Raw genomic sequence first — 25,304 nt, 5'->3', positions numbered from 1 at the left:
GAATTTTGATCTTTTGGTGTCTGATATTTAGCACCTTCAATGTTTTGTAAATACGTCAATTTTGACCAAAATTTTGCGCTCCAATCAAGTTGAATCTTGTAACTTTTTATTGCTGACACTTAACAGTGTTGACATTAATATACTGAAGCATACATTGACAAAATTTGGAAAAGTAATTTTAATTTTTAATCTCACTCTTAGATTATGGTGCAATCCTTTGTATACTAAGCACATACACCTTATGTGGCCCTAGTGGTTGTGAACTAGGGCAAGTCTCAGCACACTCACTTGCCTCTATGTCTCTCACATTGATATAGGACTTGTTTTGCCACAGTGTTGCCTGCATGCCAGTTACTCTGTCTCTCACAATTCTAAATAAATTATTCAGTGAAAAAAATTACTTGGAGTCCCATATGTCTCTTTCATCGTGAACTGACTTATCTTCTCGTTAATGGTCTTAACTATTGTGATGTTTCAAAAATATGTGGCCACCATGTGAAATGCAAATAGTTTGCAAACAATAGGATTCACTGTGAGTTAATGTTTAGTGCATGCTAGGTTATACATTGCTGCAGGGTAGTTCCATGTCAAATCAACACTTTGATTTTACTCACCATCTGAAATTTTGATAAAACTTGGCACAAAGGTAGCAAACACACAGATTAAGAAAAATACCCAATTTTGTTAAATCAGCACAGTGATTTTACTCACCATCTCAGATTTTGATGAAACTTGGCACAATGGTAGCAAACAGATAGATTAAGAAAAGTAACCAATTTTGTTAAAATCCATTGACCCATTTTGAAAATACTGTAATGTAAAGTCTTCAAAAATCACTGAAAAACCCTACATTACCATAATTTCAAATTGCTGTAATAACTCTCCTAATTTAGCTAAAATGGTAGGAGATGTCATTTTTCAGCATTTTCAATGATCTTTCCTGTGATATACAATTCAATATGGGTTCAAGATGAATTTTTTTAAATAGGCGTTTATCTGGTAATAAATGTGCAACCAGTCACTTTTTTATGATGTATTCAACTATGAACATGTTTTCGAGCCTCTGCAGGCTTACTTTCAGACGAAGATGTTACACAAACATTATGTTGTGGTGGTGTAACTCCTCCATATGAAGATAAGCCTGCAGTGGCTCAAAAACATGTTCATGGTTGAACAAATCATAAAAAAGCAACTGCTTGCATATTTATTACCAAATAAACACCAATTTCAATAAGTCGCAGTTCATCATCCACAATGGATATACTGAAATTACCACTACCTCACCAGGTAAAACGAACACCTACAGGAACAAAAAGATTAAACTGATAAACTTCACCCAAGCCATCAAGTTTAGTAAGACATGTCTCACTGAAAACATCATTCCAAACCACATTAATGAAAAGATCAATAACAGCAAGTCAGCACAGAAGGCCATAAGAAATTGTGAAATCTTATGGCTAAAATCGGAAATAGGAAAGCGCTACAAACAGACAGACCTGCTAACTAAGCAGCTGTATGAGTTGCACTTTGCACTATGTGATGTCATTGACCCAAGTCGCCTTACACAATTTCTTGACAGTGTTGATGCACAGGTTAATAAAGTACAACTAGAAATAGAGTGAAAGCAAAAGAAAAAAAGTTTCAGATCTGGTCTTGTACACCACATAAATTTCATCATAAAGTTGTGAATAATACTGACAACTTTTAACAGTAATTAGCTGAGCCTACTGAATAAAGGGCTCAAACATGACATTGCTCCCAAACTTAATAAGAAAAATATCAAAAATTTAATCATTAGAACCAAAATGGCCTGTGCCACAGTCAAACTAAGCCACAACACACAGAATGCCATAGCACATAAAGCAAACCAAATTATAAAGAAAAATCTTATAGAAAATAAAATTTCAAAATCAGCCCACCATGAGCACATAATACTTGCAAACATCAATAAAAAACTTACTAGTCATGAAGCCCTAGTAATAAAAAGCAGATTAAAAGCAACAAGGCAGTTATCGTGTACCAAAGAGACTACAATAACAAAACCCTTGAATTTTTTGATTCTAATAATATCACTGAACTACAAACAGACCCCACCCAAAAGTACCAAGGGAAGCTGAAAAGACTGCTTAAAAACTGCAATTTTCTGCTGACCAGTAATGAAGCTCAGTGCTGTGTTACAATGAATCCACAGACTCCTGTGTTAAGGTCTCAGCCAGAGATTAACAAAACTGGTTGTCCCATATGTCCAGTACAGTACAGTAGACAGTCCAGGATACAAAATTACCAGAAAACTTTATGATATACTGAAGACAAATTACACCTTTGAAAACAGCTTTTCAATGAACAACAGTTTTGAGTTAATAAACTACATTATCTAATAGTGCCAGACACAGCAACATTTGCCTCCTTTGACATAATAAACCTCTACACCAATATCCCCTGCAAAGGAACTCTTGCAATAAAACAAAAGAATCTAATCAAATACAAAAAGCTAAGCAATGCAGAAATTTATGAACTCTTAGATGTTGCTTGAATTAGTCCTCTCACACAACTATTTTTCATTCAGTGGCATATTTCAGATGCAAAACAACGGTCTGGCAATGGGTAGCAGCCTTGCAGGCTTGCTTGCTGACATATTTATACATAATCTGGAACAAGACTTCCTCTTAACACACCCACAATTTACTGACAAAATTCTGTACTATGGAAGATGACACAGTAGTACTTTTCAATGGTCCAAAAGAAGAAATAAGTAACCTAGCAGAGGAAATGAATAAAATGCACCCAAATATTAAATTCACAGTTGAACACCAGACCACTGATGGAATTAACTTCCTTGATGTGACTATTTTCACTCACATTAACAAGCATACTTTCCAAATATACAGAAAACCACTACCAGTGATGTTACCATTAACAATACCTCATGCCACATTAACAATATCTCATGCCACCCAAACCAACTTAAAACTACTTTCATCAGGTCATCTGTAAACCGTATGCTCCACACCCCAATCAGTGAAGAAGGTCCATGTAAAGAAATGAACATACTTAAATCTATAGCCCAAAATAATGGTTATAATGCCTCTTTGATAAACACTCTAGTTGAAAAAATCCAAAGTAAACTCAAGCAACCACAATCACCATTACAAACCAGGAAAGAAATACCAAAACTTGTCTGTCTTCCATTTCTTGGCAAAGTGTTATATAAACTTGCAAATCTCTTCAGACCACACCACATAAAAATATCCTTCCGCACTGACAATAAACTACAAATCTCAGAAAAATCAGTGAAGCACTAAACATAGTCTTCAGCCTGTACACACCCTTTCACTTCTGCAATGTGTTGTTGCAGTTTCTTCAGATGCTGGTGTGTTACTGCTTTCACTGACCATTTACCAAGTTCATCAATGAAACTGTCAAAGGCAACAGTTTTCTTAATTTGTTTATTTTACTCCCATGTCACATACATATTTCTGCAGAGTTAGCTGCTGTGTCTTCCAGGCCAAGTGTCTGTAAAGACAGTCTTCCCTTTCCAGGACAGTGACAACATTCTTGATACAAGCAAGTCTCTTGCCACTAATGACTTTACATGCTCAACCAAGGTGTCATATGTCATGTGCTCCCTTAAGTTCTTCAAAGTTACCACACAAAGTTCAAAATTCGCGAAGTACACACATAAACAGACGTCTCTAGGTGGGTGTAGAACTACCCATTAGGTTGTATTGCATATAATTTTGTTCTTCCAATATGTGAAGTTGTGTAGTTGCTCTTATAAATTGCAAAAGTTCCTTTAATACTGCAAGTCATGTACCTCTTCACTGTCACAACTTTTTGACCTCAACTGTTACAGCTATAGTGTCTTTTATGTTGGCATTCAGACGGGAACAGTCCCATTTATCTTCCACATAAAATGACTGCACTGTTTGAACTTGAGCTGCTTCTATAGGATGTCCATAATAGGGATATGGTCTTCCAAAGACTCCTTTTACAGATCTCACACACCGAGTGAGGTGGCGCAGTGGTTAGCACACTGGACTCGCATTCGGGAGGACGACGGTTCAATCCCGTGTCCGGCCATCCTGATTTAGGTTTCCCGTGGTTTTCCTAAATCGCTTCAGGCAAATGCCGGAATGCGTCCTCTGAAAGGGCACGGCCGACTTCCTTCGCCATCCTTCCCTAAACCATGAGACCGATGACCTCGATGTTTGGTCTCTTCCTCCAAAGAACCCAACCCAACAGATCTCACATTTCTTGATTTGACCATGTGCATTGATACTGATGGAATGTGGTTCAAAATTGTTTTCTTTGAAAATGTCTCTGGAATAATAGTTAAAGCTTGCACCTTTTCAGTGCAAGATGCACAATATTCAACAGCTGAATTGATATTTGTGAAAAATTCCTGGCAAGAGTGCTTTGGTTCATTTTCTTCTGAAGATGGAATTTCTACTTTAAAGAGTGTGGTCAGTTTAGCTGTAGTGTATTTATCCACAGCTTTAGTAATTTCTCTGCACTTTGTTGATGCATAGAGCTTATGACTCGACTTCACTGATCATAGTTTCTTAACATGACTAATACCTACCTCTGCAGTTGACTGAACCAGGGTATTTAATTCTTCCTCTATTGGTGCAAAATCTGCATCATATGCACCATGGGAGACTTCACCTTGTTCAGATACTATCGTTGTTGTTCTGGCAAAACATTTGGAACACAAAAAGTCGTCACTGGAAACATCTTCACTTTGAAACAGAGTTTTCAAACGAGAACACTTATTCCCAACATGAACAAAGTCCTTTTTTTTCCCCCCCCCTGTCTTATATATTACTCTTCTATGGATATGCAGTCAGCACACGTCACTCTCCTGTGGCCCCAGTCAGAAGACATTTCAAACAGTCCTTTTCAGAAAACACACTGCAACTGTGTCAACTGGCAAATTCCTCACAAAAAACATAGAACTAACTGGATTGTCTCAGATTTCTTAGAAGCCTCTTCAGTAAACAAATTAGCACTGAACAACTACAATACAGAAACCTGCAATGAACCACCATGCCAAAGAAACTGACAAGAAACAACAACAAAGTGTAAGAACTATCTGCAACAATGAAAGTAAAAAAGAAATAACTGTAACAAAGAAAGTGCTAAGAAATAAATGGAACAAAGACAATAGAAATAAACATTGTAACAAAGAAATTAGTAAGAAACATCATCAAGTGAAGACTTACATTACCCTTGGAAGTTAAAAAAAGATTTTTAAAAATAAAACCTGTCCAATTTAAAAGTGGGAAGCTCTCCTTTACAGACAATATAGTACTACATGGTCTAATCAACAGAAAAAATAACTTTCCTGGATCGGCATTTTTGAAAAATAAAAAAAATTCTGTAAATTATGAAAAAGATTCAAAAGGTGACAGTAAAAGAACTTTGACAGATGTGTCCAAGGGTACCATTGTAACCACAAAGCAATTATCTTTCAAATAAAACAATTCTAATAAAATATCTAGAACTGTTACAGAGATAACAGCATTTTAAAAATCTTTTCTGAAATTCACATCTTCAAAATGTTCGCAGTGTCATCTTTGGAGGCCAGTATCTCAGGGCAGGAATTTTTTGGAGAAAACAAAAAAAATGCATTTATTACTTACTCCTGAATTTTAACATATGCTAAATTCAATAACATCTGAGGCTATTAAGGTAACCCCCACTGGAAGTGATACGGATTATGCGTCTATAAATTGAGAGAATGTGAGTGCTTGAAATGTGATAGGGCCGTATGACAATCATATTCAGCACAGTTTATCATTTGTTAATTAACCTTAATATCAATTTGTTTTCTTTGGTCCTTGCCAAGATATGTAATTTATTGTTCCTAAAAAGAAAATGGTAGCAATGAGTGTTCATTTTGTTAATGATGCCATTCCTTTCTGGTGGTTTAGTATTATTATGATTATGAATCCTAAGATTGATTTGATACAGAACTTCATTCCTTTCATTTGCCAGCTATTTTCGTCATTCCAATAGGACTACTGTGTACTATATCATCAATGAACTGTCTTACGTTCATACAGCTAACCTGCCCCAGCAATTCTTTTTCTGCCATTCCATCAGTTATGAGGGTGGCTCGAAAAGTTCTCGGAATAACTACGAGAGGTCAGCACTGGTGCAATGAGTTTTTCACATGATATTCATTGGACTGTTGCCTGTAAACACGTGCCATGTTAGTGCTCTTAGAAGAGGGCTGTGGCGGTGATGTGGCTCTGTTGTTGTTCCCGTGTAGTGATTTGTGAAGATGGAAAAAATCGGGAGCAGTTATTACGTACTTCTAAAGAAAGGTGTGGAAGCAAAGGACATTCATGCCGATTTCCAGAATACACTGCGGAACTCTGCTCCTTCATATTCAACTGTTGCCATGTGGACAAATGAATTTAAATTTCGTTGGGAGAGCTTAGATGATGATGATGATCTGCGCAGTGATTGGCCAAGATGTGACAGTAGTCCAGAAATCATTGCAAAAGTGCACAAAATGGTCATCGAGGATCACCGATTGAAAGTGCGTGAAATTGCTCACGCTTGCCAGATATCATCTGAAAGGGTAGATCACATTTTAACTGAAGAAATAGAGATGAAAAAATTATCTGCCAGATAGGTGCCGTGCCTCTTGACCAGTGCCTGCACACATGTGCCGCCGCCATGGCAGAATTACACGAACTAAGGTGTGAATTGTTGCCACACCCGCCTTATTCACCTGATATGGCTCCATCAGACTTTCATCTCTTCCCAAAATGGAAATTTTTCTTGGTGGACGAAGATTCATTTCAAACGAAGAATTGATAGCCAGAGTTGACAACTATTTTGCAGGCTTTAGGAAACTCATTTCCGAGGTGGGATCAAGGTACTAGAACATCATTGGACCAGGTGCATTAATCTACAAGGAGACTACATTGAAAAATATAAAAAGTTTCAGTGATGTAAGTACTTTTTTCCTATTTGGTTCTGAGAACTTTTCAAACCATCCTCGTGTAATACATGCCAGACAGTTCACTTTTCGGTGTGTTATACTCATTACTAAGGATTTTTTTATTTATCAGTGTCTCATTCTTTAACCAACTAATGTTCATTGATCTTCTGGGCTTTTGAAATGTTCCTGATTGCTTCATTTCCATCTTCTCTGTGGTGTATGCTCAACACCCAATCAGAGGTGTGCTCTAAATGAAAAATTTCGTGAATCTATTCTGTTTTCAAATTCAACTTTTTTAATGTTAGCAGTTCTATCCTTTTTAAAGAATATTCTTTTGCCTTTGCGATCAGTACTGCACAAACAAGACCAACGCTCCTGTTTGGTCCCCTCCCCCAGATCAACCAACCAATTCAACACCCCATGTCCCAATCAAAATGACAAACAGGCAGAAAGTTGACATTGCTGATAGCAGTACAAACTCGGAAGAGGGAGCCTCACCTCTCACAAGTGAGAAGCTGAAATCAGAAACTTAGCAACTTGACCTCAGCAAGCGGAAGACTTCACATCATTGTAACAGCACAGCTTGATTACATAAGAGGGAGTAAAAGCTTCACAAGAACACCTATTGGCTTGCTGATATGGTGAAAAAGCATGAAATACAATGGCTATGAACACTACTAAACAGTGCTTGTCTGTAAAGGTAGACATTGTCTGGAAGCTTGGCAATGTTTTCAGTCTTGTTTACGTGAAATCAAACACTGAAAACCGAAATTCTATGGTGAGTTGTTACATTTACTTCTTCCATTACTTCTCTGAATTACAATTATTGTTATCAAATGTCTAATGATATGTGGCACATGAAAATTGGGGTTGACAAGTAGTTACAGTTTTACATTCCCCATTTTTTCATGGCATTGAGGCAGTAACCGAACTGAGGACATTAGAAAAGTAGCTTACGTACTGAATGACATAACAAGTGACAAGTATACATCATTCATCCTCCCCCTCCTGCCGCTAGATAGATGCTGTTAGTAAAATATATTTTTAAAATTCTCTAAAAATCATGAACAAACTGTGATAGCACCTGCATCGCACCTGAGTCATAGATTTGGGCTTTATTCAGATAACAAATTCCACCAACTGTATCTATATGATCTGTGCGACACTGTAACTGTGAAGCAAACTTCATTCTATTGAAATGTGCAACTGCTCTAAGAACATAAGCTAACACATTATGCTATTAGTTTATCTTTCCATGAAACCATTAATATGATTTTCTTTTCTTATATTGTAGTGGTGATGAGGCAAAATTTCATCAAGATCTCTACAATATTGCATCAACTACCCTTAGTTCTAAAATTCTGTCGCAACACAAGGATCATTTTTCAAAGCTTGCAGTTACTGCTGTGTTGAGACTGAAAGGATCAGGAAATCTTTCAGCCATTCAGATTATAAAGAAGACTGGTGGTTGCCTTGAAGACTCATTCCTCGATGAAGGTATGTTACAAATTCTTTTTTTTTTGTGCTATTTGTCTTGTGTATGTGTTAATATATGTTACAGAAATGTTCGGGTATTCGGCCAAGTGACGTCAGCCAGACTGGGTGACACTCTGGCAAAATGACTTCCTGCTATCTTCAGGCAGTCCTGATTGGTTAGTCATTAGCAGGGTCAGGAAAAAATTGTTTGATTTTGTAGCCAATTTCAGTGTTATTTTTCGCCACTTGGTAATATTTTCTGAATGCATATTTTTCAAATTTCTTCTTTATTTTTGTCTTATTTCAGCGCTACATTATAAATGATAACATACCTCTCAATTAAATTATATTTGATAGACATTAAAAATAATATTTATTTCAGTTTTTGGAAAAAAAGGAAACCTTCCCAACAAATATTTATAACTTGTTTTTTCTCATTTAATTGTAATTCTGTACTTTGTTGAGAATGAAAATATACCTCTCAGTTGTATATACTAGAGTAAACATCAAATTTATTTATTCTGTTATACAGAAAGATAAATCATTTATACAGGGTACGGCAGTTAAACCTGCATTTATTATTATTGCGCGGAAGCATTGGAAGTAGTGGGGGGTGAGTAACCAAAGTCACCACTGTGTTCCCCAACACAAAGCATTTCAGTAGCACTGGAGCAGTGGATTAAGCAACAATGGTCGTTTGCAGTGAAAGCGTTCTACCAAAGCGGTAGCTATGTAGCCACTCAGCGTTGTTTCCTGGTGTATTTTCAGATTAATCGTAATAGGCCAGTGCCTTTGGTTAACTCTATAAAAATTTGGGTCGATATCTCTGAAAATGTTGGTGAAACGACAAGGAAAAGAGGTGGCAGAGCGAAGACGGTGCATACTCCCGAGAATGTGGAACATGTAAGAACTGCTGTGCAAAGAAGCCCCTGGAGATCAGCGCGTAGACAGTGTGTTGCGCTTGGAATTTCTGACAGGACTGTCCGAAGAAGTTTGAGGTTAGACTTAACATCACCACCCATACAAAATCCAAGTGGTGAACACTTTGAATAATAATGACTTCGTGGTCCGACAGCATTTCTGTAAAAGTCTTTTGCAAATGATTTAAGAAAACGAGGAGCTTGTTCACAACCTCTGGATGAGTGACAAGGCACATTTTCACCTCGATGGATATGTGAACAAACAGAACTTTAGATATTGGAGTGATCAGAACCCTCACAAACTCTATGAAAAACCCTTCCACTCAACCAAGGTAACATTTTGGTGTGCAATGTCTTTATCGGGAATAATAGGCCCTTATTTTTTTGAGAACGAAAGAGGGCAATCTGTTGCCATAAATGCTGAGCACTATTCAACAATGTTAAGGACATTCTTCATACCTTAGCTTCGTCAATATGCAGTGAATGATGAAATATTATTTCAACACGATGGAGCAACAAGTTACACAGCCCATGTGAGCATTAATGTCTTCAATGAAGTTTTTCCTAACTGGGTGATTTCCAAGAATGGAGTGATTGCTGCCCCCCCTTTCCCCCGTTCACCTGACCTTACAGCTTGTGATTTTCTTTTTCTTATGGGGTTACCTTAAGAGCAAAGTGTATGTAGGTAGACCTCATGACGTTGGTAATCTCAAATCAAGAATCGGGCTGGAAATCTTGAGAATTCCTCAGGGTATGCTCTGTCATGTGATGGATAGCTTCGTAAATTGCCTGTGAGAATGCCATGATTGAGAAAGACATCGTCTTGCTGATGTTATTTTCAAACAAAGAAAAAAATGTGTTGATGTTTCTTAAATGCTTTTTAACGAAGAATAAGAGTGTATGAATAAAATTTTGATATCTGCATCCGTGTGTATTTTACGCTCATTTAAAAATGCAGGTTTGATTGCCGCACCCTGTATTAAACCAATAGATTTCCTTGTTCGAGTGTCAGTGACAATTCTTTGAATACTGACTGATGCCCGAACAACAGGGAACTGACATGCACTGAGACTAGAAAATAGTGTGTTGATAATGACTAGGCACTAGCCGAAATCTGGATTTGCCAAATAAAACCTGCAAAAAGAAGACAACTGGTTGCTGTGCTCTATGATTTATAAATCATATCACAGTCGCTGAGTGCACCCACGTTCCTAATGGAAGGTAACCGGATGAAGCTGGAAACTAGTTTATCACACTATATGCTATCAGTAACCACAGATTACCTTGGATGAATTCATTCACCCACTGGCGAAAATCTTTATTTTTCCAGTTTGTGAAGTGTAATGTTCAGTTTCGAAAACGTTTGCACAGTCCTTCGAGCCAGGTATTTGCAGTCGTTTTTCTTTTTCTTGGGACTTGAAAGCTGCCTCTGATCGAAGCTTGCATTTTGTTTCCACATTGGAAATCCTGGATCTGTTTCGTTTGTACTTCTCATTATGCACATGTTTCAGTACATTATCTTTTCTGCCCCAATATATCCTGCTGTTGCATTATTTACAGAATACTGTTTATTTATTGGGAGCATACAGAACATCAGCTTCAAACTTCTGTGTTCTTTCGTTGGTAGTAACTACATGCTTCGGCTTTTTTTTACAACTATGAAAACTATGTCTGTAAACGAGATCAAAGTAAACAGAAAGAAAATACAACAAAACATAGACACTACTGCGCTATTTGGACAAAAATGTGAAACAAAGCAACTATTCTGTACGGCCAGAGATCTTTGAGTGAGATGAATTTTGAGTTGGTAATTATAGTTGTAAATAATTCTTTTTTGGCACAGAAAGTCATCAAACTACTGGTGATGTCCACACAAACCAGTTGCTATTAAAAAAACATTTTCGATGATTACTATATACATTTTAAATTGAGTTTACACTGTGATAGGAACAGAGTTTTTTGTCCTCCAAGTAATCTCAAAGAGGTATACTTGATTTCTTTGGTCTTCCATCAGACACTTTAAATGAATTGTAGGACATCCGATGTTTTTGTGAGAAATGGTCATTTTCAAGTTTATGCGAATCTCTGCCTTAAGATCCAGTTTTAGTATTAAGTAACTTATTAGTTACCATTAGCAATATACTTCTGCACCAATATTTTTGAAATTTTTTATACAGAAACTGGAAAAATGTCAAATTTCATGATAGTTTGTTAAAAATAGCTAATTTTGTGATATGTCGCTAAAAATGTTTTTTTCCCCCCTCGTCGTCAGTAATCTGGCTGAATATCTAAGAACATTTTAAAATAATCATACAGAAAAGGATAGATTGCTACTCACCGTAAAGATGACATACTGAGTTCCACAGGCACAATGAAAAGACTGTTACACATTTTGCTTTCGGCTAATGATTTCGTTATAAAGGGAGACACACACACATAACTGCCATCTCCAGTATCTCAGACCATCGAAGCTTCCATTTATTGTTAATATTCCACCATGGAGTTTCCATCGTTCAAATAATCGTATGCCGGCAAAGCCTATAATAATATACATGTTACAGGTTTTCTGCTGGACAAGAAAGTGGGTCTTCACCAACCAAAACGTGTTGAAAATGCTCGAATACTTATTGCAAATACGCCAATGGACACAGACAAAATCAAGGTCTTTGGATCACGGGTACGAGTAGATTCTATGGCCAAAGTTGCAGAGATGGAACTTGCCGAGAAAGAAAAAATGAAGGACAAAGTAGCCAAGATCTTGAAACACAATTGCAATGTGTTCATCAACAGGTAACATTTGCATTGCTTTCATTTTTAGAGACAATATTTCATTAAACTCATAATTCCTAAATTAGAGAAGTTCTCTAGTGGATTTCATAAATATTAATTCTGACCTTGGCAAGCTTGTGCTCAGTGATCTGATGTGAAAGTTCATCTGCAAGAAATGATCTCATGAGTAACACTTCTTTAATCCACAACAATATTATTTATAATTATTTCATGTCTTTCACCATGTTTTGTATTGATGTAAGTTCCACTTTACCCAGTCTTTGCTCTACTGGAATTTTGTCTTCTGAAGGTAAGTATTGACCAGATATTCTGTTTCTTCTTGGGAATATCAAACTTCACTTGATTGATGAAAGAGATAAGTACAGAAATTTTAAAGAAGAGAAGTAATTGCAGCAGTATAGCTAACACAGAAATGCAAGGAATGTAAATCAAAATGGTTACAGCAAAAAATGCGAGGAAATGGGAGATTAAAACTGTTTCCCAGACACTGACCCGAACCCATAACTTTTCACTCTGGAAACAGTTCCCGAGGCTGTGGCCAAGCCATTTCTCTGCAGTATCCTTCCTTCAAAGAGTGCTAGTCCTGCAAGATATGCGGAACTTAAATGAATTTGGGAAGGCAAGAGAGTGATGATGGTGGAAGTAGAGCTATGAGGGCTGTTAATGAGTCGTGCTGGATAACTCAGTTGGTAGAGAATTTGCTCGTGAATGGCAAAGGTTTCAGGCTCAAGATCCGTTCCTGATGTGGTTCCTCACAGACCTTAGAAAGATGCCCCACTATTTCTTCCCTAAAGAAGGAAATATTAGCTCCGAAAGCTGTGACTTGTATTTTAATGTTTGTATTGGCAGTGCTGCAATTTCACCTCTTGAACGTAACTTCTGGCCCAGCAATTGTCTTGTAATTCTGTAGTTTTCTCAAGTGAATTTTCCTTTATATTCAAGAACTACATTGATTCATATAAAGACAATGTGCCAGAGGACCAGTTAAGGCCAGTAATATGCTGTCGGAATACTCCACTAATTTTTGAACAGAGGTCAGTCATATGTCACCATGATATTCAAGAACCGAAGTGCAAGTGAAAACATTGTTGGTTGTATTATGTTAACAGATCTTTCATCAGTTCTTGGCGGAACAACATTATAATAAATGAAAAGCACCAGTTTGCTTTTGTTCCACAGTATTACTTTTATTGTGTTAACCGGTTTTGGCCATCTTCAGACATTTACTGAGCATTGTCAGCATAGAAGTTACAATGTTTGCAAACAACATTGGAAGAGAAGTAACACATCCAAACTGAAGCAGAAACGTACAGTAAGTAACATCTTTGACAGTGTGGTGGTAATGTAATGAAAAAGTAAAAAGTTGGACAATAAATAAATAAAAATAAAGTAATGGGAAAAAACTTTAAAAATAGGAACAACATACCTGCATAACAGTTTCTATTAATAAACAAAACTAATAAAATAAAATAAAATTAGTACTTGACAAGGCTACATCAGGAGGTATAAAGCATGGAGACTGATACATAAACCCATTAAAAGAAGAAACAATAATCAATATAGCTACAGAATACATAAGGAACTTAAGCAATATCAATAAGGTAAACAGAAATAAATAAATGCTGGAAAATGGAGGAGTCTGAGGGAACATACAGTAAATGCAATCTTTGAGAGTGTGGTGGTACTGTGTTTCAACATTAACATTATATTCAAAACTGTGGCTATGTAACAATTTGCATTAAATAAATGAACCAAGTAAAATATAAACAATATCTGATGAGACAACTACAAGAGGTGTTAAACATGGACAGTAATAAAAGTACCAGTTAAAAGAAAGCCTTAACTATTAAAACTACAGTATGTATGGAATACATAGACAGCTTCAATAAAACAAAAGAACTTAATGAATACAGGAAAATGGGAATATGTAGGAACAGACAGTGTGGGAAGTAAAGAACACCAGAGATGATTATCTGAAGTTTAGGAGAGGGGAAGTGTTGAGGTGTGTGTGGTCATTTTGGATTAGATCTGGACTGTGAGCTAGATGTTTGTTAATTTCCAGGCCTTCCAGCCAGTTGAGTTTATGGCCTTGGCTTGCTAAGTGAAATACTTGGAGCACTGGCTGGTAGTTGTGACCCTCACTCAGTACATGCTCAGCAAATATGGAGTCAGAACTCTGCGACCTCCACTGTGTTCTTGCTCAGCCAGCCTAGTTGCTATGTCTCTGCCTGACTGACCGATGTAAAATTTGTCACTATCAGGACAGGTGAATTTGTATACCCCACTGTTGGCTAATAACTGGATCTTATCTTTGCCATTAGAAATACACTGGGGTGCCGTGCTCTTAACATAACAGGAAAGCCTATACTTGCTGGCTTTCAGTGCTTTGGCTACAATCTGTGATACCACACCTAGATATGGTAGTGTACACCATTTCGTGCAGATCCAGGATGGGGAAGCAAGTGGGGCATAGAGGAGGGGTATAATTTTCCGTTTTTGTTGCCTGTGCAAGATGTGGTCAGTAATAACTGTGGACTGTAGCCATTGGTTGTGGCACTACATTTTATTGTTCCTAACTGTGCTTCAAAATCAACTCTGGACATGGGGATAGATATGAGACAGTGTACCATTGAGTGGAAAGCTGTATGTTTGTGAGCTATGGGGTGTTGTGAGCAAGCAGGTATTACTGTGTTTTTAGTTGTAGTTTTTCTACTTTGTAACATTGTAACTTCTTTGCTGACAGTACTGAGTAAATGTCTGAAGGTGGCCTTGCAAGCCGAAAACCGGTTAACATAATAAAAGTAACACTGTGGAACAAAAGCAAACTGGTGCTTTTCATTTATTGTTGGTTGTACGTTGTGAGGTGAAAACATTCCTGTGAAATGTTGTATTCTGGAACTAGCACCAGTACAAGCAATCACACATTTGAGCACTCTACATCGGAACCTAGAGTCTCATGCAGTGAAAGAGAGAGTGCAGTTCGAGATCCAAAGAAATATAAATCCCCTGTCTCGACAGTTTATCTGGGGAGATGATCAAAGAAATGGGTAAGGAATGCGTTGATGTATTGCATTCGTTGAGTAGAAGAATAAGGGAATCTGAGGAGTGGTCAGAAGATGGGTGGGAGTCCGTCTTCAACCCCCTAATTGAGAAAGTGTCAATCAGGAACCACTTCAACTACTGAACTGTTGATCTCATATCCCATGTAAGCAAAATTTTGATTTTCATCTTGAACTAGTGTTTGAAACTGTATATTTAGTCTCACATAAGAACAGGACGAGAAGGTGCTGTTGAGGGAAAGGAACTTATGAACAGATTCCCAACATAACAAATAAATGAGAAATCACAAGAATTCCTGTTTTATCTACTTCGTTGACTACAGGAAAGCGTTTGACTATTTTGTCTGGGAAAAGTTGTGGCAGAGCTGACAGAGTTCAGTGTCCCACTACACTTGACTGCTGTGATCAGAAGTCTGTACAATAATTGCCTTCCAGCTATGAAGACGAAGTGCTGGCAAGTCTGATTGCTTCAGTGTATCAAAAGGTGGCAGGCAGGGTTCTTCTGTCCCCCAACTGTACAAAATCTATGCGGAACATGTCATTAGGTATGCTCTTGATGGTTGGATTAAAGGCATCCTAATAGGTGATAAACTACCTAGCAGATTGCTCATGACACTGTGCTTGTTGCTAGCCGTGAAGACAAACTTGCTGAACTATTAACAAAAGTAAAGGATGTAAGTGTGTCACGTGGATTAGACATCTACATCTACATCCATACTCAAGCCACCTGACGGTGTGTGGCAGAGGGTACGCTGAGTATGTCTATCGGTTCTCCCTTCTATTCCAGTCTCGTATTGTTCGTGGAAAGAAGGAGTGTCGGTATGCTTCTGTGTGGGCTCTAATCTCTGATTTTATCCTCATGGTCTCTTCGCGAGATATATGTAGGAGGGAGCAATATACTGCTTGACTCTTCGGTGAAGGTATGTTCTCGAAACTTTAACAAAAGCCCGTACCGAGCTACTGAGCGTCTCTCCTGCAGAGTCTTCCACTAGAGTTTATCTATCATCTCCGTAACGCTTTCACGATTACTAAATGATCCTGTAACGAAGCGCGCTGCTCTCCGTTGGATCTTCTCTATCTCTTCTATCAACCCTATCTGGTACGGATCCCACACTGTTGAGCAGTATTCAAGCAGTGGGCGAACAAGCGTACTGTAACCTACTTCCTTTGTTTTCGGATTGCATTTCCTTAGAATTCTTCCAATGAATCTCAGTCTGGCATCTGCTTTACCGACGATCAACTTTATATGATCATTCCATTTTAAATCACTCCTAATACGTAGTCCCAGATAATTTATGGAATTAACTGCTTCCAGCTGCTGACCTGCTATTTTGTAGCTAAATGATACGGGAACTATCTTTCTATGTATTCACAGCACATTACACTTGTCTACATTGAGATTCAATTGCCACTCCCTGCACCATGCGTCAATTCGCTGCAGATCCTCCTGCATTTCAGTACAATTTTCCATTGTTACAACCTCTCGATACACCACAGCATCATCTGCAAAAAGCCTCAGTCAACTTCCGATGTCATCCACAAGGTCATTTATGTATATTGTGAATAGCAACGGTCCTATGACACTCCCCTGCGGCACACCTGAAATCCCTCTTACTTCGGAAGACTTCTCTCCATTGAGAATGAAATGCCGTATTCTGTTACCTAGGAACTCTTCAATCCAATCACACAATTGGTCTGATAGTCCATATGCTCTTACTTTGTTCATTAAATGACTGTGAGAAACTGTATCGAATGCCTTGCGGAAGTCAAGAAACACGGCATCTACCTGGGAACCCGTGTCTATGGCCCTCTGCGTCTCGTGGACGAATAGCACGAGCTGGGTTTCACACGACCGTCTTTTTCGAAACCCATGCTGATTCCTACAGAGTAGATTTCTAGTCTCCAGAAAAGTCCTTGTACTCGAACATAATACGTGTTCCAAAATTCTACAACTGATCGACGTTAGAGATATAGGTCTATAGTTCTGCACATCTGTTTGACGTCCCTTCTTGAAAACAGGAATGACCTGTGCCCTTTTCCAATCCTTTGGAACGCTACGCTCTTCTAGAGCCCTATGGTACACCGCTGCAAGAATGGGGGCAAGTTCCTCCGCGTACTCTGTGTAAAATCGAACTGGTATCCCATCAGGTTCAGCTGCCTTTCCTCTTTTGAGCGATTTTAATTGTTTCTCTATCCCTCTGTTGTCTATTTCGATTTCTACCATTTTTTCATCTGTGCGACAATCTAGAGAAGGAACTACAGTGCAGAGACATCAGTCTCAACAAGTCCAAGCTCACGATAGTAGATAGAAGAGCACAGGTTCAACTCACTGGTCTTTTAAAGAAACTGGAAGTCATGCGTTCTTTCATATATGAGGGCTATTCAGAAAGTAGGGAACGTTTTGGCATTTAAAAAATATAAGTACAAGAAATATATTTTAGTATATAGTTCTGAAAGAACGACTGACATACTACTTTTCTACATAGTCACCAAACACATTGAGGCACTTATCATAGCGGTGGACAAGATTTGAAATACCTTTGTCGTAAAATTCTGCTGCCTGAGACGTCAGCCAGCGAGTCACGCCCACCTGGAGTTCCGCATTGTCATCAAAGCGCTGTGTTGCAAGCCAGTTCTTCATCTTTGGAAACAAGTGGAAGTCGCTTGGTGCAAGATCGGGGCTGTAGGGCGGATGAGGGAAAATTTCCCATTTGAATGAATTAAGGAGTTCTTTAGTGCGGTTTGTCATACAAGGTCGGGCATTGTTGCGCAAAAACGAAATTTTCTACATCAGCTTTCCTCAGCATTTGTTTTGAACTGCTCTTCTAAGGCTGTGCAAAATTTGACAGTACTGGGCAGAATTTATGGTTGCTCCATGTTCGAGAAAATCAATAAGAAGCACACCTTGTCTATCCCAAAACACTGTCACCATCAACTTCTTTGCTGACAAGGTTTGCAAACGTTTTCTTGGTTTTGGGGGGGGGGGGGGGGGGGAGCTTGTGTGCCCCCACTCCATGGACTTTAATTTTGTCTCACAATTGACGTGTTTCATCCAAGTCTTGTCACTGGTAATGCTTCGATCCACTAATGAATCACCATGTTTGTGGTAGGCCTCCAGAAATGTCAATGTTGCCCCAATTTGCTGTTCTTTATGGTGCTCTGTAAGCGTTTTTGGCACCTATCATGCACAAAATTTGTGGTAGCCTAGCTATTGAGTGACAATTTCAAACAACAAAGTCCGTGAAACTTGTGGAAAAGGAAGCAAAAGCTCCGTTATTGTGAAGCAACGGTTTTCACAAATAGTTTCATTAACTTTAGCGACAAGATCATCAGTCACAATGCTCGGGCGTCCACTCTCCTTTTCATCACAAACATTTTTCGATCATTTTTAAGCCGAATGCACCATTTGCAGACAGAACATTCACTCATTATGTTGTGTCCATATACTTCGCACAGTTCACAATAAATTTCTATGGGTTTTAGGTTTTTTGCCACAAAAACCGTATCACAGACCGCCACAAAAACTGTATCACAGGCTGCACCTTACAACTGGCGGGATTTTCGATTGCAGCACACATTTCAAATTTGAATATTGAAAAAACCAGATGCGCAGAGATGTTCCCACTGTCATGGATGGATGACGACTGAGCTGCCGAGCACGCACATACCAAAATGTACACAATTGGTGCAGGCCTAGCAGCATCAGACGGAAACGTCCCCAGCTTTCTGAATAGCCCTCGTATCTTGGGTCAGCCATCAGCAACATGGCAAGCTGTGAAGATGCGAAGACTATGGATCATGCTAAGGTGAATGGTTAAGAAGCAGCTTAGCAAAATGTGGCTGAACAAAGCAATAACAAACACCACAAAGGTGTTGTTGAAACATTCGTGTTTTCCATCTTTTATGGTTACGAAATATGAACCCTTAAGATGAGAGGCAAGCAGTGTATTGATGAAATTGAACTTTGGTTCTGGCCAGGATACTGTGCTTAAAATGGACCAAAAGATGTGTCCATTATTAACTCAGTAGTTCCAGGCACCTTTCTTCTCATGTCAGCCAGATAATTCTCCAGTTCTTTGGCCATATTGTGAGAAGAGACAGAGAAAATCTAGGAAAATAATTATGGAAGGGAAGAGCAAGAGGTAGAACAGTGAGCAGGTGGATAGATCAGATCAAAATCACTGATCTGCTCCTTCAGTAGGCTCTATGAGAAGCTGGTAACATTCCGGGATGAAGACACTTGATACATGGGGTCACTCTGCTCAGCAATGCACAAGATGACTTATGATGATCGTGTGCTGATGGTTACACTTTACACCATGACATCATGCTCTTAGCCTGTCACAAAGTTGAGACACTGGTTTGATGTTTGGAAAGAGCATGTTCCAAACCCACATCCTGTCACCCAGATTTTAAGTTTCCTGTGTCCCTGAGCCATTTAATGTGAATGATGAGACAGTACATTTGAAAGTACCATGCTAGATCTGTATGGCAGAAGTGGGGTAGGTGAAAGAGTTGATCTATTTGCAGAATTGGATATTATTCCTTGTGTTAGCCAGGGACACAGTGCTGACAAATATTTTTTAAGGTGGAGGATACTCTCCAAATCTGTGTGTAGCATTGGCGTCTCATGGAAATTACTTAAAATATTCAATTAGAGGCACAAAAGCAAATAGTGTGTTACAGTTCCAAAACTGGGTTTGTGTAAATTTCCTAAGTATAGCTCTGCTAAAAGTGTTAATTAGGCTGGTATGTGAAATTAGCTTAAATTGTTGCAGTGGAAATACTAACACAATCACAGAGCACCACAAACAAACCACTTAACTACGACTGACGCCTGTTTACCGAGTGGCATGTGAGACCCCAAACTAACACCACCTAGCAGCACAACGCATAACTGCAAAGCATGTGTGTGCGACTCTTTGATTCCAGTTATTTTTGGGTCCCACCTTATATTATACAGTTGTACTCAAGTCCCTTTTATTCATGTAATCTAATTGTTCTTCATACTGTAGGGAAGCAGCCTACTCACGCCGTAGTAAATTCACATCAGTCTTTGCATTGTGTGCCAGCCCAGTCCGCTGTAACTAGCTCTGACGTCATAAATGTTGCGCAATACTTTAAAAATCAAGCAAATAACCTAAAACATTTCTAGCATGTCAGGAGTAATACTAAAACAACATGTGTTGAATATCAGTTCGATAACTTTAGCCATTTTCGAAATTTTGACGTTTTTCTGTAAAAATCATTGGCGCAACAGAAAAGAGCTAGAGAGTTACAAATTTATAATTAGATTCATTTTTCATAATTATTTAATAAAAACAGTCTTCTGGATCTCACAAATTAAGATTTTAGTGGAAATTCATGATTTTCTGGTTTTTGTCTCAAAACTTAAGGAAGCAAGATAGTTTAAGTAGGCTAATAAATAAGGCTAGGATGTTTATATTTAAGTAGAATGGAGATCCGCTATCACCATAAGGATGTGAGAAGTTTCATTTGAATACCTATAAAACTATAGCGATAGCGTATCTCCAAAGGGCCAGTTCAGAGCTCGTCTACTGCGTGCAGTGTAATTAAATTAATTCTCTCGCCCAAAATATTTGACTTAGCCACATCAAAATTTTATTATGATTACATACCTGTGTGCTGAATGCACATTTAAATTGAGAGCTTCATCGGCCATCAGCAAAAGAAGCTATGATTTATTCGGTAACTTTAAGTGGTGCATTACTAGCCCAGCGGCTAGTCGGGAGAGTCGATTTGATCAGGCGTTCCCTTAGCCGTCCGCACCGCGGCTTTATATATAAGAATGCTGCGCGAGGAAGCAAGGCCCCAGTTCTCTCCAGACACTGAATAGCACACCACCTGTGTCGGGAGTAGCGTCGCGTCGGTATCATTGCTATAAACGGCCTCGGATGCCGTAGTAAGTTACTCGAGATACACGTAACATGAAATCATTTTCGAGTGAAGTGTTAGTTCTGGGATGATTTTAACTATCTAGCTTCAGTTTGCGTATGTCGTATTTTCACGTGCCGTCGCGGGACAGACATTCTACCATTATAAAGCGTGGCGTTTGATGAACCTTATCATCAAATTATGGCGAGCATTCATTTAAACATTTAATTTGGACATTTATAGTTGCATCAGCGCATTAGACTCTGAACTGCTCTGTTAGTTAGATTGTGTGGATTCTTTTGTTTTCATTTGTGACTTTCAGTATACAGAACGTTTTTTTTTTTACGACCGTTTTTGATTATGAATCCCGGACAATCTCCTAATTCCTCAGAGCTATAAGCTGTAACTATAAGTGTATTCTCAGACGAAGTGGGCACTAGGAATTCTAATTACAGGCTTCACATTTTGCTAATCACTTTCTGGTTGCCAATATTGTAGTTAGAGAGCCAGTGTTGAGAACGGCGAAAGACAGCATAATTAACATTCTAAATAATAGGAACATTTAACAACAATAATTCCACCCGCCGCCGCACATATGGTTAATCGGCCGGGAAGTGTTTCTACATTCAAACATAATTATATAACAGCAACATTTTTCTACCAGCCGCCCCACAATACAATCTATAACAAGAGTTACGGTAATAAGTAGTGCTGCTATTGACATCTCTATGCACACTGGAACGATCTGCACAACCCATTTGTCATCGATAAAAATGTAACGTATTGTGTAAAGTAACCTGCAGTTCCCAGGAAAAGCATTTCAAAACAAGTTTAATAAATTATAATTCTGCTTTATTTCAAATTTGTTTTGAAAGCATTCCTGGGGATACAGAAATCAGCTGCAACTGCTGCTAAACATAGTTCATTTTCTGTAGCAGAATTTCCTGACACAATGATGTTCATTATACTGATCAAAATTACTTGACAAATTGCTCGTGCTTGGTGTATCAAGGCGAGTTAAGGGATAATACACGCTAAAAAGGATCAATACTGTAAGTGAAAGCTTAGCTTTTGTTATAGCTATACCATATGTGTATTAATTTAAACCAACTTTTCCTATTTGCATGTTTGTGTTACTTGGCGGTGATGTTGCTATTTGCTGACTACATTATGTGTCATCTGCTCCGAATGTCTGTTGTCATTGACTGGCTAGATCACCTGACATCAGATGTGAATGACTGACAAAATCACATTGCAACCTTGGTTTCAGTGCTTCGGAAGCTACCATGCTGTACTTGATGGAATTCACATTTAGACTTTCATGATACAAAAAATATGCAATTTACATGTTTCCATGCATTAATGATATCTCTGAAGCACGTTATTTTTTTCTGTGTTTTGTTTCCTAAAGTGCCAGGAAGTTTAATGCTGGTGTATAAAACCTTTACTATTCAAAGGATTGATAAGTTTCACAGCTCTGAGGGGAAATATATTTTTGCTTAACACAGAATAAAATGTATTTTTACTAGTGAAAAGTGTTTTCTCACTTGGGAAAAAGTATTTTTAACTGTGAAATCTGGGAATTTTTTTCTTATTTGCGTATATAACCTGTAATAAAATGTGACATAGTCGTGCAGAAGGCAGGCGACCATTACTATAATAATCAGCAGTTCTGCATTCAAGCTGACTTGCCAGTGATTTAATACAGCAGTTGATACACTTCAAATTACTTACAGTTGTAGTGTTGAGAATACCGCTGGTTTTGGTGAGATACTGAGTGTCTTCTATATGTCTGCATTGAAGCAGTGTAGAACAAGTTACTCAGATATTCTACATTTTGTTACAGGCAGCTCATCTATAACTACCCAGAACAGCTATTTGCAGATGCTGGGGTTATGGCTATAGAACATGCAGATTTCGATGGCATTGAACGGTTAGCACTTGTAACTGGAGGTGAAATTGTTTCCACTTTTGACAATCCAGAACTAGTGAAACTGGGACATTGTGATGTTATTGAGCAGGTATGTAGAATTTAGGTGAGGAAGTTTTTCTGTTCCATTTAGTGTTCTATAGTAAATTCATTGTTGTGATCACAAGTTCATTTTCATATATCTGATGGAGTCTCTTTCCACCACCACCACTTACCTAAATTTTCCTTCACTAACATTATACACATCTCACTTAACTTCCATTTAGGGTATGGCAGTCAGGATGTTATCACAAGACAGTTCTGGAATGCCACATTTTTGGGAACATCTGTGATTCTACTCCATTTTTCTTCAGGAGCAATGTCATCCTCAACAGCAACTGATGTGCCACAACTAACCTTTGGGAGACGGTTCAACACAGTTGATTGTGCTGCACAATTCCAGGCAGCAACAACCATATGCATAGTCTGCAGAATGTTAACTCTCATCACTTCTTTCCTCTCAGGGAATGTAATTTTGTCTTTAACAATGTGTATTATGCCCAGTAACTGATGCTGATTTTTGCTGTTCGGTGGAAGGAACACATCATTTACATTGACAAAATAAATCTTCGGTGAACAGCCTGGTATGAGTGTGCATAGGACACAATATGTCGGCAATTGACCTTGTTGCCATCATCAGGTGCGCTGATGATGGCAACGTGGTCGATTGCCGAAAAGTTGTGTCCTATGCACACTCATACCAGGCTGTTCACTCGAGATTTATTTTGTCATAAAATACGCCTGGAGAAATTGAAGAATCACATAATTTACATTCATCAGTAAATAATGAGTGCTATTTTCATGTCTGCTGCACCCATCATGGCACCTAAGTACCTGAGAAATCTTGTAAAGATTTACAATGCCATCCAGGCATTGCTGTTATACTCATAGATACAAGATAGTTTTTCTACATTGGGAGATTTAAAATCCCTTTAATGAGTGAAGGCAACTTGACTTCCATCACTGTTGAAACACAGTAACATAGTCATTCTTTCTTCACTTTTATCTCCATGCCAGTTTTCTCTTGGAATAGAATATATTTTTGCATGAAGTAAATTGCAAAAGATGCCAGTTTCATCTGCATTAAAAAATGCATCTGGGCTCATAAGCCTAACCATTCTAACCAGCCATTGAATTCCCTGAAATTTTCAACTATGATCTTGAGGGAGATTTCCTGAGCCTTCTCTTGCATTATGTTTTCACTTACATGAATGCTACCTCTTCCCTTTCCTTGAAACCTTTCAAAAGAATAGTTTCCACATCACTGAACACTGGCATGTGAATGTTCTTCCCTTTGCATCCAGAGGAACAGCTAGTTTCAGCATTTAAGAGCGTTTCCTTGTTTTTGAGAATGCTGCCCAATGGAGGTGGTGTTGAATAGTAGTTCTTCACCATGTTGGAAAGTTTATGTCATTACGCCACAAAAGTATAACTGAAAAATTCGACAATAATGACAACAACCATGTCACAGCTGACACTTCGTAACTCAGTGAGAGTGATGTGTATCATGTGACCAGGGTTGCATGGTAGGCAGGACAAAATAATTTCAGGTTCATTAAATGCTTTTTCCTGTATTGCCACATGGTAATGAGATCTGGTAGTGTCAACTGAAAGAATGGTTGGCCATATACTGCTATCACACAGTGCAAAAGACCTGTTTGAAACTGATAGAAATTGGAAACTCATTTGGACACACAACGAATTGAATAAAAACTGGATATTAATTTGCAGAAAGTTTTAATGTTTATCCCCTAAAAGTGGACTACCTCTTACAGTGGGGTTTGTTAAAAGTAGGCAGGAATAACATTGTTTGTATGGAAATTTCACCGGGACTGGTGGCAATATTTATTTAATGTGGTATTTCCTTAAAAGCATGTTTTGCTGTATGTTCAGGTATTTTATGTAGCCCATTTCTCATGCAGTACATGCCATGTTACTTGGTACTTGGATTTGTGAAGGAGTAGCTCATAGAGCATTCTGTTGTGAGCACTGTTCGCACACTAGTGCAGTGGTGAACTTTTCATTTGCATAGATTTCATGGCATTACACACAGTCTGATGGAATACTCACATTAAAAGTAATAATAATAATAATAACCCGTTGAGGCCTGGGAAAAGAATAGGCCTCCGGTAAGTTCTGCCAGTCATAAAACGCGACGAAAAGAACAAAACACTAATAGGGCTAACCCCCCTTTTAGTGTGATTAGTTGATTCAGGACAGAACTATTGAAGCCTCGGACA

At 38.3% G+C, this 25,304-nt stretch overlaps 1 protein-coding gene across 1 annotated transcript in view; it reads left to right on the top strand.

Annotated features, from left to right (window-relative positions):
• Positions 1–25,304, top strand: part of LOC126199033 (T-complex protein 1 subunit beta) — a 56,119-nt gene that overhangs the window by 23,753 nt on the left and 7,062 nt on the right. The window contains exons 4-6 of the mRNA XM_049935734.1: positions 8,250–8,452; positions 11,913–12,141; positions 22,942–23,116. Coding sequence (XP_049791691.1) covers positions 8,250–8,452; positions 11,913–12,141; positions 22,942–23,116 — 607 coding nt within the window. The remainder of the gene's footprint in view (positions 1–8,249; positions 8,453–11,912; positions 12,142–22,941; positions 23,117–25,304) is intronic.

The sequence above is a fragment of the Schistocerca nitens genome, chromosome 8, assembly GCF_023898315.1.
Source record: "Schistocerca nitens isolate TAMUIC-IGC-003100 chromosome 8, iqSchNite1.1, whole genome shotgun sequence".
Classification (NCBI taxonomy): Eukaryota; Metazoa; Arthropoda; class Insecta; order Orthoptera; family Acrididae; genus Schistocerca; species Schistocerca nitens.
Note: the sequence above shows the minus strand (reverse complement) of the source record. Positions and strands in the feature narration are given on the sequence as shown.